The 18,399-nt window shown below is 39.4% G+C and overlaps 1 protein-coding gene across 2 annotated transcripts in view; it reads right to left on the reverse strand.

Moving 5' to 3' along the window:
• Nucleotides 1–938: 938 nt before the first annotated feature.
• LOC121373223 (blastula protease 10-like) overlaps nucleotides 939–18,399 on the reverse strand; it is a 117,806-nt gene continuing 100,345 nt past the window's right edge. Inside the window, exons 12-14 of one of the 2 annotated variants that reach the window (XM_041499715.1) lie at nucleotides 2,297–2,468; nucleotides 1,725–1,831; nucleotides 939–976 (exon numbers count right to left, since the gene is read on the reverse strand). In XM_041499715.1, coding sequence (XP_041355649.1) covers nucleotides 954–976; nucleotides 1,725–1,831; nucleotides 2,297–2,468 — 302 coding nt within the window. In that variant the 3' untranslated portion in view covers nucleotides 939–953. Of the gene's footprint in view, nucleotides 977–1,625; nucleotides 1,832–2,296; nucleotides 2,469–18,399 lie in introns of those variants that run through there. The other variant, XM_041499714.1, reaches the window with a different exon arrangement.

An 18,399-nucleotide genomic window follows, 5' to 3' on the forward strand; every position in this document is an offset into this window, starting at 1 on the left:
AGCAGAAAGAGATCTTCTATATGCACCATCCCACATATATGATAGTACATACCACGTCCTTTGTTACACCAGTTGTGGAGCACTGGTTGGAACGAGAAATAGACCAATGGGGCCAACAACGGGGATGGATCCTAAATCGACCACTTATCAAGCGAGCGCTTTACCACTGGGCCTGAATGAATGAGTTCGGGAGTTTGAAATCTGCACGCATTGAGCATGTCCTAAGGTATCTTAGAAGTTATAATATGTAGAAATAAAACACCTGGAACAGAAGGTATGTGGTTACACATAAAGGGAAACCAGCTTAGTTTGAAGGCCAGTATCGGTTTGAATCTCTGGGGAGATCGAGGTATGAAACGGATTTGATACCTTCAGCTGTTTGTTTTCTTTCTAACTCTTGTGAGTAAATCAGTAGAAGTTATCTTGCTATTATTAAATGATATAAGATCATCAATATTACAGAAAGTAAAGTTAAAACCTGTAGCCAGATTTCTGTTTGTATTTCGCAACCACCCCACCCTGCAAGGTACCCACCCGTCTACCAAAACAGCAAGCAGAAAATTCACAAACAACAACATCGAGTTTCTCCGATGTTTACTTATTCCGCTTCAATGGTTTTCCATTGAAAACAAATTAAATTGATTGTCCACTAGAGGGGGCAGTGTCCCATCCGTTTACCAGCGCCTGATGACTGTGCTGTCACTGATGGTAGAATACTGCTTCATCAGAATTACGAGGTGGAAGCAGTTTTAATACTCTGAGAAAAACTCATAGGTAGAAACCTGTCTGCTACATATTCCAAACCAGATATGATAGGACTGTAGCCATCTTGTTGCCATGGATCCAGCAGCCATGGAAACCAGCGGAACGGTGTCAGGAAGAAGTGTTCGAGGTTGTGTGGAAGGCATGAGTAACAAGACGCGAATATTCCGTCCACTACAAGAGTTCCTGTTTCAGTAACTGGAAAGGTACAGACCTGTTAAAAAGATTAACAATACAAATCAATACATAAATAAATATACATATATATTCCTTTTACTACAAGCGTTCCTGCGTCAGTGATTGGAACGTACAGACATGTTACAGAAATAAACGATACAAATCAGTCCAGTAATAAATACAATACACGCTATATATTGCCTAGAATGTCCTGCGATATTTTCACTACGCAGCGATGTAGGAACTCACGTATGTGAGATACCATTTTAAAGAAATTTGATAGGCTGCTCCGTGGAGGTGACTCGTTCTTCAAAGTCACACCATCTACTGAAATTATGACTGCCGAAATGGATTTCTTCCTGAAGAATAAGTTAACTGTGAAATTGTAAGTCTCTTAAAAAGTATGTACGGAAAAAGATATTGAGTAGTATAAAATATTGTGGGTTTTTTTACTGAGTACTATAAATTCGATAAGTTCCTAACTCAGTCGGTATAGCGAAACGAACCATTTCATTGGACACATTCTCTGATTGGGTGTTCCCGTTCCAACAAATGGACCATATAAAGTGAGCACATGGTTATTATTCAACAAAGAACGTTCTATTTTTTTTTTTTTTTTTTTTTTTGCCTGTGCAGTTAAATTTCAATATGATAATTGGTGGGATAGTTGAATTTGAGAAGGGACAGTAATATTTTTCTTCAACTGGCCCTGCTGGCGACCATGGTTTGCATGCTAATTTTCAACACCGATTTTCTATTATTTTGTTTCATTATTTTATGTTTACCTTGTTTCATGCTAAGCGACACTTGCACTACTCGTTCTGGGCACAGATCTCGTTTGCAAGATTTTGTTGTGAAAATGTAATCAACTGGTTTCACAGACATCGCAAATCTGAAAAACATTGATACACAAATACGAATTATACAATCCACATAAAGAAGCTACGTTAATATTTTGTTTTTAATATTTGATGGATCTTCTTTATGATTAAATAAAATAGTAATAACAACAAGACATTTGTTTTCGACCTTTCAACATCTCCCACCCCCCCCCCCCCCCCCTCCTCCCCGCCAACAAAAATCCCTCCCCAAAATATCCTTTATTTTAAAATGTCATTTCAGTCCAGATCTAAAAGACTTTAATACTGTGGCCAGGTTGTTTGTTTATTGAAACCCCTCACCCCCACCCTCACCCCACACACCCCACACCCCACTCCACACACATACCTCCCAGTTATTGTAGATAGTGTGGTCATATAAATACATGGTCGATATACTAAAGGCCTTGACATGATGTGATATGGTCTCCACGATAGTGTGCGTTGATATGCAATGATAGAAGGAACAATGGCTGTACCTAGATTCCATTTTGGCAGACGTGTTTGTTACCGAGACAAATATCAAATGGTTATCTGACATCGTCACGTGATTCCCCTGTTCTGTAAGCAGTGTCCGGTAGGTAGTATTCTGGTGTGGGTGTCGCTTTATGAAGGTTTTCACTTCAGAGAAGACACGCCGACCAGCTTGTACTGCAATACAATATTTGAAACTAAAGAATTTCATAACGATTGGTCGATACACACGTCAGATAAGTCGTCATAATGGCGAAGATGATGATGACATTGTTCAGTCCGTATGTTGGTGATTTGACTTTGACATTGTTCAGTCCTTATGTTGGCGATGATGATATTGGTCAGTCCGTATGTTGGTGATGATGATGATGATATTGTTCAGTGTTTATGTTCGTGATGATGTTGATGATATAGTCCAGTCGTTATGTTGGCTAGGATAATATTGTTCAGTCTTTATGTTGGTGAAGATGACGATGCGATTGTTCAATCCTTATGTTGGTGGTGGTGATGATTTTGTTTAGTCCTTATGTTGGTGATGATTATGACATTATTCAGTCTTTATGTTGCTGGTGGTGGCGATTATGATAATGTAGATGATGACGATGATGATAAGGTAGATGATGGTGGTGATGATGACATAGTTCAGATCTGATGTCGGCGATGAAGTTTGTCGTAGTGGTGATGATGATGCTATGATCATCATCTTTATCTAAATGATTGGCATTGCATTGTAAACTCTTGGTATGATAATAATACTGGTGATGAAAACGACGGCGACGACACTGATAAGTCCTGGTTATAATGTAGATGGTGAAAATGTCGAAGGTTTAATGCCATGTTGTTTACCTGCTAAAAACCTTTGTCTAGCTCTAAACAACCACGTCGTTCATTTCTACTACCTTGCCATTGTATTATTAGGAAGAATTGTTTATACATCTGTTGATATTATTGTACAGATGATTGCATTTGTCCAACTCTGGGGTATTTCCTTTCTTCTGCCTTGCCTTGGCAGTATTAATATAATAAGTATTTATCCGTTCACACTTTCTCCAGTTCTAAGATCCTTCCTTTCTTTTACTTTTTCTTGGCAGTATTAAAATAGTAGGTCCTTATCCGTTCACTCTTTCTCCAGTTTTTAGATCCTTCGTTTCTTCTACTTTTTCTTCGCAGTATTAAAATACTGGGTAGTTATCCCTTCACTCTTTCTCCAGTTCTAAGGTCCTTCCTTTCTTCTACTTTGTCTTGGCAGTATTAAAATAGTAGGTATTTATCCGTTCACTCTTTCTCCAGCTCTGAGATCCTTCCTTTCTTCTACCTTGCCACTGATATATTAAAAAACTAAACATTTAATTTACCTTCTACTGATCTTTGACCAGTTCTAAAGTTATTCATGTCTACCACCTTGTCATTTTAGTATCAGAAATAACAGTTAGTTTACTTGTTAATATTCTTTGTCCAGTTCCGAAGTGCTTCCTTTGTACTACATTGGTATTTATAGTATTAAAATAGGAGGTCTTTATGCTGTTCACTCTTTTTCCTTTGTACTACCTTGTTATTATAGTACAGAAGTAATAGGTAATTTATTTACCTGTTAATACACTTTGTCCAGTTCTAAGGTCCTTCATATCCACCATATTGCAGTTGTCAAGGAGCAGCTGCCCGTCACCAGGGAAGCAAGATCCAGATGATCCCTTCGATTTCCAGTTTTTTATTCGATTATCAATGCCCTGGAATGATAAATTGTTGTTTTGAAATGTTACGAATGAGTGATGGCCTTCATAATACTTTGCCTGGAACCAAGCTTTGGTTGTTTTGCAATTGGCAAAATTGTGCGGTAACTGTAGATATCCTGAACCTCTCAAGTGGGGGGGGGGGGGGGGGGGGGGAGAGACAGAGACAGAGAGAGAGAGAGAGAGAGAGAGAGAGAGAGAGAGAGGAGAGACGAGAGAGAGAGATGAGAGAGAGAGAGAGAGAGGAGAGAGAGAGAGGAGAGAGAGAGAGAGAGGAGAGAGAGAGAGGAGAGAGAGAGAGAGAGAGAGAGAGAGAGAGAGAGGAGAGAGACAGACAGACAGAGAGAGAGAGACAGAGAGACAGACATGACAACCAGACAGACAGAGGAGAGAGAGAGAGAGAGAGAGAGAGAGAGAGAGAGAGAGAGAGACAGAGAGAGAGAGAGAGAGAGTAAGAAGGATAGAGGGAGGAGAGAGAGCGCTGTGATAGGTCAACATTTGTTCACACCTGTACCTAAAGTTAGAAAAGAGAACTCAGAGAAAAAGGTCAGATAAATAATACTTTAGTTGCATAAATCTGGAGATTATCACCACTAGGCAAAGGGACCTCCTAGAATTATGTACCGATCGGGGAGGTGTACGGGGGGTTATCATCGGATGAATACGGAGCGTTATAGAGGCGAGTTATCAAGAGACATTCTTTAGTAAATATATTTACAGGGCAACATTCCCCGATCCCACCCCTAGCACCGATGTAAAACTTTGCTCGCTGCAGTCTACACATACTTCTGTATGATTTCCGTTTGTGTAATTAGTTAACTATCAATTTCAAAACAATTGATCTTTACTATTGCTAAAGTAGCATGCACGTTACTTCCATTTTTTTCCTTTATCAGATGATTTTCTACATTCTAACCATTATTTAGCATAAATACAAAGAGAAAATGCTATAAAAATGCTGATTGAATTACCTCATGATTGCAACAAAAGCAGGGGGTATTGATGAATATTACGTAATTTCATAGGTGAGATTAGGGTCAAAACGTCAAAACGTTAAAACGTTAAAGGGGGAGATGTGTGTGAAAAGGCCAAAATGCGTTAACTTGAATATATTACCATTATAAGCAAATACTAACACTGGTTCTCAAAGTGACTGTCATGTTATGACGTAATACTTAATGTTTTAATTATGTGACAACAAAATACATTAAACAGACATATATTTAACTAAGAACACTTTATTTCAATGGCTGATTGACAGATTGATTGATGGATTGATTGATTGATTAATTGATTGATTGATTTATTGATTGAAAATTGTCATTAATCGCCATTAATGTACACTTTAATGTCTGTAATTAAGAGAAGGTCTTGTAAGTTGGATAACTTGTGCTCAATCCTTGTGTGTGTGTGTGTGTGTGGGCGTGCGCGCGCGTTTCTGTGTGTGTGTGTGTGTGTGTGTGTGTGTGTGTGTGTGTGTGTGTGTGTGTGTGTGTTTGTGCAATGGAATATGTTTTTATTTAAAACAATATTTAAAACAACAAACAAATATCAATTTTCGACCAATTCACATAATAGCAAGAATACACCTGATCCAACTGTCTAAAACACAACTACTTTTCTGAAAGTCAGTTTTTTTCTTGTAGAGTTTGTGCCGAGGTCGACAAGTCACTTTTTCACACCCTTGTTTGCCTTCGTAGACAATGGATATAACATATCTTACTGTATTGGACAGACGTGACGTCACAGTGTTACCTGGCAGTTATACGTGTTACTATACCTCTTGTGATTTACTAGAATTGACGTGACGTCACAGTGCTACCTGACAGTTATACGTATTACTATACCTCTTGTGATTTACTAGAATTGGTGTGACGTCAAAATGTTACCTGACAGTTATACATGTTGCTATACCTTTTGTGATTTACTAGAATTGACATGACGTCACAGTGCTACCTGGCAGTTATACGTGATACAATACCTCTTGTAATTTACAAGGATTGACGTGACGTCACAGTTTTGCCTGACAGTTATACGTGTTACTACATCTTGTGATTTACTTAAATTGACGTGACGTCACAGTGTTAAGGGACAGTTATACGTGTTACTATACCTCTTGTGACTTACTAGAACTGACGTGACGTCACAGTGCTATCTGACAGTTATATGTGGGGGGTTTTAGCAAATGGGAGCGGCATAATGAATTTAAATTAACGGTAACGTGACGGTTAGATGTTATAAAGCCTCGGACCCAATTGTTGATTTAGATGTATGTTTTTGTAGGTATACTTTTGTATGTACTTATATTTCTTCAGGGCATTTATTACTGGCTTTGTATGACTTGGGTATGTCTACATAGGTTAGGTTAGCGCGGGACTCGCTTACCACAATAAGCCCAAGCCGACACCGATACAATGGTACCGCTAGACTTTAATAGAGAGTAACTTCCAGGAGTTTGAGGATGTAGGCTAAATATTTGTCATATAAGCAAATCGATATAGGAATCGATGTAAAGGATACTGTCAGACTTTAATAGGGAATAACATCCAGGGTTTTAAGTATGTGGGTTAATCCAATACCTACCGGCCTTGTGTCCAATACCACCTAGATATATAAATATAAATAATATATATAATATATATATATATATATATATATATATATATATATATATATATATCATAGCTTTCTAGCATATTCAGTGCAATCAAAGTATGTGATCTTTTTCAGATCACATACTTTCAGAATTTGACAACTTTGTCGCAGTCAGTCAGTCGATTGTGGGCCCGATATTGACAAATCAGAAACGCGTATGATCGGCCCCGTTTAGTACGGCCAATGGCCACAACTCCGATTCAGGACGGCTTCATTAGGACTTTCACATTGAGGAATCGAGGTCAGTCAGCCAGTCAGATTGCAAGAGGACTCCGTGTTACAAGTCGCGTTACAGGGTCTGGTCAGACTATTCGTAACAGACAGCATACAAGTAACATTCACGCATGTCGACCTTACGTTACCCCACATTTGACTGCGAGACACATTGTTGCCAGACGTCAATGGTGTACATATCGTAGACTTTGGGCGATCAGGTATTGGGCTCGAGTAATTATTCAGACGAGTCGAGATTCACACTAGACTTATATGCTCCACGACAACATGTCTGGTCACGTCCAAATGAACACTTCGCCAACGTCAATGTTCGTACTCATGGCCGATTTGGAGGAGGGTCCCTTATGGTGTGAGGTGGCATCACCATGACTGCCACAACCATGCGGCATATTGTTCATGAGAGGGCCACTGGGCAGTACTACCGTGATAGCATCCTTGCACCGATTGTTGTGCCCTTCACATGTCACTGGTCACTGCGTAAGTGCAGCAACAGAACATCACCAGCCTTAACTCCAGACATTTCACCATTTGAGAACGTCGATATCAGCCAACCAACTTGCCTGAATTAAGAGCCGTTTTTAATCAGGAGCATACCACGTCGGATTTTTGTTTTGTTTTTAAACTGACAAGCTCCACCCCTGTTGCCTATCTCTGTCTCTTCTGGACCTACATCACTATCCTGGCTATAATCTTTAATGTCAATCATTTGTCACATGCGTGCTTGTGTTTTACCATTAATTAATACATTAATATTGTTATAAACATTAATTGATCTCTGTTATATTGTGTTATATTTGAATATATCCTACTTATTTAGAATATTATATATATATATATATATATATATATATATGATATATTATATATATATATATATATGTTGCGATATGACTCTTGTTACTGGGGTTATTGTGTTGCGAAAAACACTCTGGTAATAACCTCTCTCTCTCTCTCTCTCTCTCTCTCTCTCTCTCTCTCTCTCTCTCTCTCTCTCTCTCTCTCTCTCTCTCTCTCTCTCTCTCTCTCTCTCTCTCTCTCTCTCTCTCTTATATATATATATATATAAGTAATACAATACTACTATTGTTACTCACTGTGATTGGTGTGTTGTCACAATGCTTAGCAGCGGGATGTCCTTTGCACCAGCACTTGCAGGTATTACCCAGAAATGCGCCATTTGGACAGGACTTCTTTGCACAGTCTACATAAAACGGGGGTGGGGTGGGGATAAGCATACTAGTAGCAATAATAGCAACTTCAGTAGTAGCAGTAGTAGTAGCAACAGCAGAAATAATAGTAATCGTACCAGCAGCAGCAGAACAAAATAAATAATAGTAATAGTAATAGCAATAATAGCAGCAGCAATAATGTTAGCAGTACTCGCAGTAATAATATTAGTGGTAGTAGTAGAAGCAGCAGCAATAATAATAATAGTAGTAGCAACATCATTAGTGACAGTAAGAACATTAATAGTAGTAGTGGTAGCAGCAGAAATGCTAATATTAGTAGTAGTAGCATTAATGGTAATAGTAAGAACATTACTAGTAGTGGTAGCAGTAGCAATGATAATAATACTAGTAGTAGCAACACATTAATGACAGTAGTAAGAACATTACTAGTAGTGGTAGCAGTAGCAATGATAATACTAGTAGTAGTAGCATCATTAATGACAGTAAGGACATTAATAGTAGTGGTAGCACCAGCAATAATAATAATAGTAGCACTAGCATTATTGATAACAGAAGTAACAACATTAATAATATTAGAACTAGCAACATTAATGAGTGTAAGAACAATAATAGTGGTAGCAGCAGCAATAATAATATAGTAGTAGTTGCATCTTTAATGACAGTATTAAGAACGTTAATGGTATTGGTAGCAGCAGCAATTATCGTAATACGAGCAGCCAGCAACACTGTTAATATTAGCACCAGTAACCCTAGTAATATACTTTATATTGTGTTTACGTCAAACGAGAACCGATAAATTGTCATGTAACTCCATAATTAATAACGTTGCAATCCACATCAAAACATAGTATTACCTTTTAAACACACACCAACTCACAAAACATGTTTGTTTTTAATCTGAGCATAAATAAAAAAAGGTTATTTATATATTGCCATCAAATTGTGTGGGTTACAACTAACTGTCTTTAATGTGTCTGATGGATCATCAAAAGAGAAACAACCACAATTCTGCTTTTAAACTCTGTGTATTCCAATATCAAATTCTTCAGAGGACAATTATCAGTGTACTCTAGCAGTACGCCACATTTTGGTGGTGTGTACTCTGGACAACGAAATGAGAGGGAATCATTTCCATTTCATCCAGCACTTTTATTACAATTTCGTCGATATACTGACTTTTATTCTAACATTTAAGTTGACCTATCTTTACACTTTGTTTTAATTTAACTGTTGAATTTTTATACTGATGTAGTTTTCGTGCTGGGGTATCGTTAAACATCTATTCTATTCTAGTTAGATGATAATTTGTTCAGAAACGTTTTGTTTCCACAGCATTTGTTTTAATGTTATTATGATTGGTATGTGTTTAACACTTAATAATATGTTTTTTTATTTGAGTTTTACCATTACACACTAACATTCCAATTCATCAGTTCCCGTTTGCCACAAAATGTCATTTCATTGGGTAGACCCAAAACCATTGTAATAGCTGTACAAAAACACTTGTTTGAAGCTCCACCCCAACACTCATAACACAGTCTGGAATAATCACTACATTACTCACTGTTGCATGGGTATGCCAAATTGACGCTTTTTATGTCGAGCCAGCTTATGTAGTTCTTCCCAATTTTATGTTGGAAGTCTTTCTGAAGGGTGATTACTCCATACTGTTTAAAACATAACAGAAGTAAAGTTAATGGTTAAAACTTGTTTTGTTTAACGACACCACTAGAATACATTGATTTGTTAATATCAGGCTATTGGATGTCAAACATTTGGTAATTTTGACATATAGCGTTAGAGAAAAAACCTGCTACATGTTTCCATTAATACCAAGGCATCTTTTTTCTGGTAGAGTAGATATGCATACAGACAATCTCGGTGGATACCTCATTTCCAGTAGGGTAGATATGCATACAGACAATCTCGGTGGACACCTCATTTCTAGTAGAGTAGATATGTATACAGACAATCTCGGTGGAGACCTTAGTTTTGGTAGAGTAGATATGCATACAGTCAATCGCGATGGATACCTCATTTCTGGTAGAGTAGATATGCATACAGACAATCTCGGTGGACACCTCATTTCTGGTAGAGTAGATATGCATACAGACAATCTCAGTGGAAACCTCATTTCTAGTAAAGTAGATATGCATACAGACAATCTCGGTGCAGACCTCATTTCTGGTAGAGTAGATATGCATACAGACTATGTTGGTGGAGACCTTAATTCTGGTAGAGTAGATATGCATACAGACAATCTCGGTGGAGACCTTAGTTCTGGTAGAGTATATATGCATACAGACAATCTCAGTGGAAACCTCATTTCTAGTAAAGTAGATATGCATACAGACAATCTCGGTGCAGACCTCATTTCTGGTAGAGTAGATATGCATACAGACTATGTTGGTGGAGACCTTAATTCTGGTAGAGTAGATATGCATACAGGCAATCTCGGTGCAGTCCTCATTTCTGGTAGAGTAGATATGCATACAGACAATCTCGGTGGAAACCTCATTTCTAGTAGAGTAGATATGCTTATATATTACAGACAGTTTTTGACTTTCAGAATTCAAATCCATTGTTAGTTGCTCATTGTAGAAGATTATTCAAACAAAGCTGTAACTGACGTTCAGTGCTTGTTTTGTTTTTATTAATCATCGGCTATTGGATGTCAAACATTTTGTAATTCTGACATATAGTCTTAGAGAGGAAACCGGCTACATGTTTCTGTTAGTAGCAAGGGATCTTTTATATGCACCATCCCACAGATATGATAGCACATAAAACGACCTTTGATATACCAGTCGTGGTGGACTGGCTAGAAGGAGAAATGGCCGAAATGGGCCCATTGACGGGTATCGACCCCAAACCGACCGCACACCAAACGAGCGCTATCCCACTAGGCTACGTCCCGCCCCCTGACGTTCAGTGAGACTTTCCTCCTTCATCTGCATTCAAGCTGTAGTTGATCATGCTTTAGATATGAAGTCTGGTTGTGGTGATAAAAACCTCTGTCTCTGTCAGTCTTCTTTGGAACTCCAAACTTGACAGCCGGTGTTGCTCCGTTTGGCCAGTGTGTTATCCTCGTTTCATCGTAGAGGGGGCAGAATTGCAGGATGTGCTCTGGGGATTGTGGTCCTGTTTGACATGGGCGTATAACGGACAACCAACAGCAGGTTTTAAACACTGGGTGATGTTGTTGATTTTCACAGACAGTAAATTTACAAACAGGATACGACCTTCGTGTACAACTATCTCTCATGGGTGAATGCCAGACAAGTCGGTCCTACCCAGTCTTTAAAATATCTATTTTTGTCAAATATGAGAAATAAAAACAGGAAGTTGATCTCTGCGATCGAGGTCATCTAAAATCCCATACTTTTACGTCAAAAACAAATGAATTTTTAATTTTTTTTTGCCAAGTGCTGAATATGGATGACAGCTTTCCTGTAAAATGTTCCATATCTAACACGAAAGTCAACCATTCTAGTCTAGATCTGACTCCGCATTGCACATTATTAAGCAATTTGAAAGATACAAGATAGAAGACAAGTCTATGATTGATCATTCGTTCTATGGTTTTACAAATGCAACTTGTCAAAGTGATAGGATAATTAATAGTAGAATTTTTGCATTCTTACCAGGCTTGCAAATGTAAATAAAAATTGCTTTCCTACAATCAGAATGAAAGTCATCGTAAATCCTGGTTTTGTTTATAAAGTATTTAAAGAAGCATAAAAAAGTATTTAGCTAAATGTAAATAAAGTTCATCTGTTCCTACTTCAATATAATGGGCTGTGGAAAAAGCATTCTGTAATTCCTCTACAGAGAAAGGCATGTTGTATACATCAGCATTTTCAGACGAAAAATTAATTGACTGCTTTTCAGCTTTCTTTCTCAAATATATGTAAAAAAAACATCTGTACTGAAAGCAGAAGATGAGTCATGACAAAATGTGTCTGTCAGTGCATTGGAAATATCACAGTTAGGCGCGCTATTCATATCATTGACAGACAAATGATGAAATGTATTATTGGACTATTTTTTATTTGATCTTACGGGTTCTATTCCAGACAGCTTTCACAGATATTAGATAATTCAGCTTGGATATTATTTCTTTCTTTCTTTGATCTCTCTGCGACCCTTAGCCCTAGCAATGCGATATGCACTCAGGTTATCTCCGGTAGGTTTACCTTTGAACCTCTCGATGATCCTGTTTTGTGCTTTGATTGCATGTTTTTAAGTATCATTAAACCATGGTTCATTGAAATGTTTTCTTACGGCCGAAGTCTTAGGAATAGTTTCTTCTGTAATGTATTTCACAATGGAAGTAAACAAAGACGTGGGATCATTTACACCAGTAATGTCAGAGTGTTGCAAACGAGAACTGCACAGATGCTGAAACTCACCCTGTAGAACTTGTAGTGTTCATATCCACAAAGTATACGGTCCGCCACATGTCCTGGAAAATCAACAACATGTGAAGGATTACAAAGGGTTTCGTACAAAATGCATACACTGGAATGCATCTAAAACAAAACATTCTTAAAGCACAATGTACCTTACCAAATGAAACATAATGTAGTCTGGCACGTTGGGAATAGGTCCTACCTGTGCATGCATACAATACTGAAAAACGAGAGAAGTAATTAGCTTGAGTAGAAAGAAGTTTTGACTACGGAAACCCACCCCCTGGACATGTGCCTGCTTAGTAAAACGTTAACATTTTTACTCGAAACGTAACCAGTGCAAATTACAGTTTGCAGAGCGTAAATAAAAACAAAATGTTTTCTTCATAGTTTGTTTTGTTATCGACGCCATTGGAGCACACTGATGTATTAGTCATCGGTTATTGGATGTCAAACATTTTGTACTTTTGACGTATAGTCTTACAGAGGAAACCCGCTACATTTTTCCATTAGTAGCAAGGGATCTTTTATATGCACCATCGCATTGTAAAGCACTCGCCTGATGTGCGCTCGATTAATGATCGATCCCTGTCGGTGGTCCCATTGAGCTATGTTTCGTCCCAGCCAGTGCACCACGACGGGTATATCAAAGGCCGTGATATGTGCTATCCTGTAAAGGGTGCATACAGAAGATATTTTCCTCCTAATGGAAAATCTAAGCGCTCTCTCTCTCTCTCTCTCTCTCTCTCTCTCTCTCTCTCTCTCTCTCTCTCTCTCTCTCTCTCTCTCTCTCTATTGTTTTGTAAAACGGCACGCTATCTCGAAGAAATTAGTGGATTCTGGAAGTTTTATTCTGTAAACATGTTTATTTCGAACTTCGACATAAAGGTACATATGTTACCTCAAATGACCTGGGGATGGGTGGGTGGGGGTGGGGGGTGGGGGAGGGGGTTGCAAATTTAATAAAACTATTTAAGAAAACAAAAGACAAGCTATATTTTAGTACTGTATTGTTATAATTTTCGTTTTTGGTTATTAAAAAACATTTATCTCTTAAACGACCTTGAGGTTGAACATTTTAAAGTAGAATATTTAACTACAGAGGCAAATCCAGAATTTTGTAAAGTGGAGGGGGCACAAAATTCTAAAGTGGGCAAATTAGGCGAGCTCCTTATAGGCCTCGGCGGCGTCGTGATTAAGCCAACGAACTACAGGCTGGTAGATACAGAGTTCGCAGCCCAGTACCGGCTCCAACCCAGAGCGAGTTATTAAGGGCTCAATCGGTAGACTCTCTTCTCTCTCACTAACCACTAACCAACTAGCACCTAACCCACGGTCCTGGACAGACAGCCCCGATAGCTGAGGTGTGTGTGCTTGAACCATAATTAGATATAAGCAGGAACATAAACAGGGCTTCCATATTATGGTAGCCCCACTCCCATGGCTAGTGATATTCAATGTTGGGCTATAAAATAACTACTACTGCCATGCCTGACGGCTAGCGAAAACAAATTGTCATATGTTTCAGTTAATTCTATTTTGTAAATATGAATATCCTGCCCCCCCCCCCCCCCCACACACACCGAACAGCCCCCCCCCCCCCCTCCCCAAATGTTAGTGTTTTTAAGCACTATCTCCCTGTTTAGGTGACATATCTGATTATTACTATTATTTAGTAAAATTGTATTAACTGAAAATAAAGTAGGGCAAGTGTATTTATAATCGTGGTTAGTAAATTTTTAAATCACTGATTAAGTGGATTTAATAAAAATTCTAGAAGTCCTGCATAGAAAAGGGTACTTCAAACGAGCGGGGCCCTATGAAACTCCCCTCTGGATTCGTCTGTGTATTGTTTAAATTGAAATGAAATGACAGGCGTCGGTGGCGCAGTGGTTAGGCCATCGGACTTCAGGCTGGTATGTACAGGGTTCGCAGCCCGGTGCCGGCTCCAACCCAGAGTGAATTCTTAAGGGCTCAATGGGTAGGTGTAAGGCCACTAGACCCTCTTCTCTTACTCACTAACCACTTAGCAACTAACAACTACCCACAGTCCTGGGCCCCGTTTTACGAAGCGATCTTAACGCTAAGGCGATCTTAAGTGCGTAACTACCTAACGCAATTAAAGTGATCTTAGCGCTAAGATCGCTTCGTAAAACGGGACCCTGGACAGAATAGAATAGAATAAGTGTAACGGGGGAGTACATATTTGTAATTAGTTTATTTTAATATTTATTGTATATGTATTTTATTTATGTTTTCTAGGTTACGATATTCTGTTGAGAATATCGTATTTCGTTTGGACAACGCCCTAGCTTGTTATTAGCCAATAGCCAATGATGTGGTTTTATTTTATCACGTGATGTTTCATGTAACGTCCGTGCAACATTCACATACACACATAACACCATAAGATGTTCACTAAGAAGGGTCTGTTGGTACTTTTTTCTGATTCATCGTCATTGAACACAGCACAGGTTTGAATAACATGCATGTATCGGTGGTTTTAAGTTGGCACATTATTATAAATTGTATAAATATATCTAGTAAACTATAACTAATAATGAGTAAATGAACATGCATTAAAATAATTTAGAAGTTTCGTTTTAATCACATAACTAAAGAAATAATGAGTAAAAGGTATTTAAATAAAACTAGTTATTTTAGTCATAGTTAAATATAGCATCTCATTTTAATTACAACTAAAGTATTATTATGTATTAATACAGTAGCTTATAAACTGTTATTTATTTATAGGTTTCGATGTGACAGTTTAGTATTTCTGTGAGACTCATCGCCCACAGCGAAGGTGTGTAGTTGTTTTATTGTTTAAATCATGTGCGGTGCGCGTGTTGCACGAGCGTAATGGCCTGCGCTCGTGTCACTTGCAGCGATTTCTATTATATTGTCTATTTTGGAAATGCTTTTATCATGCATATTATGTTGTGAACGATTGAATATGTATTGTATTTCTACATGTCTTATTTTCTTATTTATAGTCTTGATTATATATTTATATGCTTGTAAATTGAAGTACGATGAAAATGTGAATGTATTAATGAATGAACGAATAAAAAGTATAAGTAGCATAATGTTGTAGACGTGATATTCGTGATTACTAATATATTATTTTTATTTTGTAGAGTCGTGTGTATAATTCTTTTATAAGTACTGGTTCCACGTGGGAATAAATTCCTGAACTTTGACCTCGCCTTGTTTTCTTTCCAACGACAACGAGTGTGTTACATAAGAATAGAATAGAATAGAATAGAATAGAATAGAATAGAATAGAATAGAATAGAATAGAACAGAATGTTTAACGACACCCCCGAAAGAAAAATGCATGGGCTAGTGGGTGTCAAACTATGGTAAATGCAGTCCTGTACAGACAACCCAGATAGCTGGCATGTGTGCCCAGGACAGCGTGCTTGAAGATTAATTGGGAATCAGTACGAAAATCAAATAAAATGAAATGCAAACCATCGCATTGTGCATTATGCTCAAATAGTCATACGGCACGCCAAAAGTCTTTACGGCGTTCCACGTCTCTTTATTGTATTTACTGTGCCATTTCGTCGGGATCAGGCGCCAGTCGAACTTGAGGAAGCTGTCCCTGTCAGGGCGGTTTTCTTCGTGTATCATTCCTAAAACGTGGCGCAGCACATGGGCCACGTTGCGTTTCTGAAAAAGTTAAAAATTGTGGTAAAATGCTCCCTTGATGCGCGGTCGGTCTAGGATCCACGCCCGCCGGTGGGCCTATTGGGCTATTTCGCGCTCTAGCCAGTGCACCACGATCTTTTATATGCACCATCCCATAGACAGGATAGCACAAACCACGGCCTTTGATGTACCATTCGTGTTGCACTGGCTGGAGCGAGACATAGCAAATAGGCCCACTGACGGAGATCGATCCCAAACCGAGCGATCGCTTCACCACTGGGCTACGTCCCGCCCCCACTCCCTATGTTTTGTTTGACAACAGCACAAACATATAATAGACTATAATAGATGTTTAACGAAACCCCAGCACAAAACGTACATCGGCTAAGGAGAACGTAAAAAACAATTTTAAAAGCCGCATCGCAGCATGAGTTCTGGAACATTGGTCTGACCATAGACCGATTTGTTTTTGTCCTAATGGAATATATTTCTTTTGCCCTGCTATATTGAAGAATTAATAGCAGGACACATTTCACTTCCTATTTCGAGACAGTAAAAGTTTGTTTAGTTTAGCGGCACTACTAGAGCACATTAATGTATTAATAATCAGCTATTGGATGACAAACATTTGGAAATTTTGACAGTCTCAGAGAGGAACCATCTACATTTCTTCATTAGTGGCACATGGACTTTATATGCACATTCCTCAGATAAGATAGCACATACCACAGCGTTTGATATACCAGTCGTGATGCACTGGCTGGAACGAGAAATAACCCAAATGGGCCCACATTTAAGAATGTATGTATATATATATATATATATATATATATATATATATATATATATATATATATATACTCTTCAAAAGAAGAAACGCAAAACCACATTGTCGTAACATTTGGAGAATTGATTTAATTATTGAATGGTGAGTCCGATAATTACCAAATGTTGCAGGATTGTTCACAATTCACTCTAGTCCATTGTAAGTAAGTGATAGGACACACCACCAAGGTCAAGGTCATCTGGAGTCAATACCGGGTGTGGCCTCCGCGTGTGTTGACAACCGCCTGGCACCGCCTGCCCATTGAAGCAACCAGAGTACGGATGACGTCCCGGGGGATGGTGGCCCACTCGGCCTGCAAGGCTGCTGCCAGCTCGGGCAGGGTCTAGGGCTGTGGTTGTCGCTGTCGGTGGCGTCGGTCCAACTCGTCCCATAGATGCTCAATTGGGTTCAAATCCGATGATATCGATGGCCAAGGAAGGACATTAATGTTGTTGTTCTGTAGGAAAGCCGTTGTGAGACGTGCTGTGTGAGGCCTGGCGTTGTCATGTTGGAACACTGCGTTGGCGTTGGCCATAACTGGAACGATGTGTGGCCGGAGGATCTGGTCAATGTAGCCCTGTGCATTCAGGTTGCCCTGCACGTGGACCAGGTAAGTTCTGCCAGTGTGTGAGATGGCTGCCCACACCATGACACTACCCCCCGCCGAATCTGTCCACTTCCTGCACGCAGTTTGCCGCATAACGTTCACCACGACGCCTATACACGCGACATCTTCCATCATGACGTCTGAGCAGAAATCGGGACTCGTCACTGAACCACACCTGTCTCCATCGCAGTTGAGGCCATTGTCGATGAATCTGGCACCACTGCAGTCGGAGTCGACGGTGTTGTGGTGTTAAGATGACACCTCGAACTGGACGACTGGCACGAATTCCTACCTCACGTAGGCGGTTCCGTACGGTTTGGTCGGATATCCTGCGCAAACCTGGTATTGCTGCGGCTGTGGAGGTGGCAGTAGTCAATCGTTCCCGAAGGTGGCGTACCCGGATGTAGCGGTCCTGCCCGGGGGTAGTGACCCGTGGTCGACCGGATCTAGGGAGGTCACGTGTTGATCCATGTTGCTGGTAACGGTCCCACAGTCTGGAGATGGTGCTTGGGGACACATGGAATGCCCTGGCAACGGCCGTTCTGGATTCGCCTGCGTCTAGTCGGCCGATGGCATTGTTTCTCTGCGGTTCACTGAGACGTGGCATGTCCTGGATTGTCAACTGTCGGCCAGATACAGAGGCCAGGCAAGCGAACACCCTGCACTTTTATACTGTCGGTGTTCATGTTGCACGTGCAGACAACGCACGTGCAGTGGTGACATGGTTTGCACGTGGCTGCGTTTTTGCGAATATTCACATTTTTGGAACTTTATTGTACAGTAGCTGCGTTTTATCG

This window comes from Gigantopelta aegis, chromosome 5, assembly GCF_016097555.1.
Source record: "Gigantopelta aegis isolate Gae_Host chromosome 5, Gae_host_genome, whole genome shotgun sequence".
In the NCBI taxonomy this organism is placed as follows: Eukaryota; Metazoa; Mollusca; class Gastropoda; order Neomphalida; family Peltospiridae; genus Gigantopelta; species Gigantopelta aegis.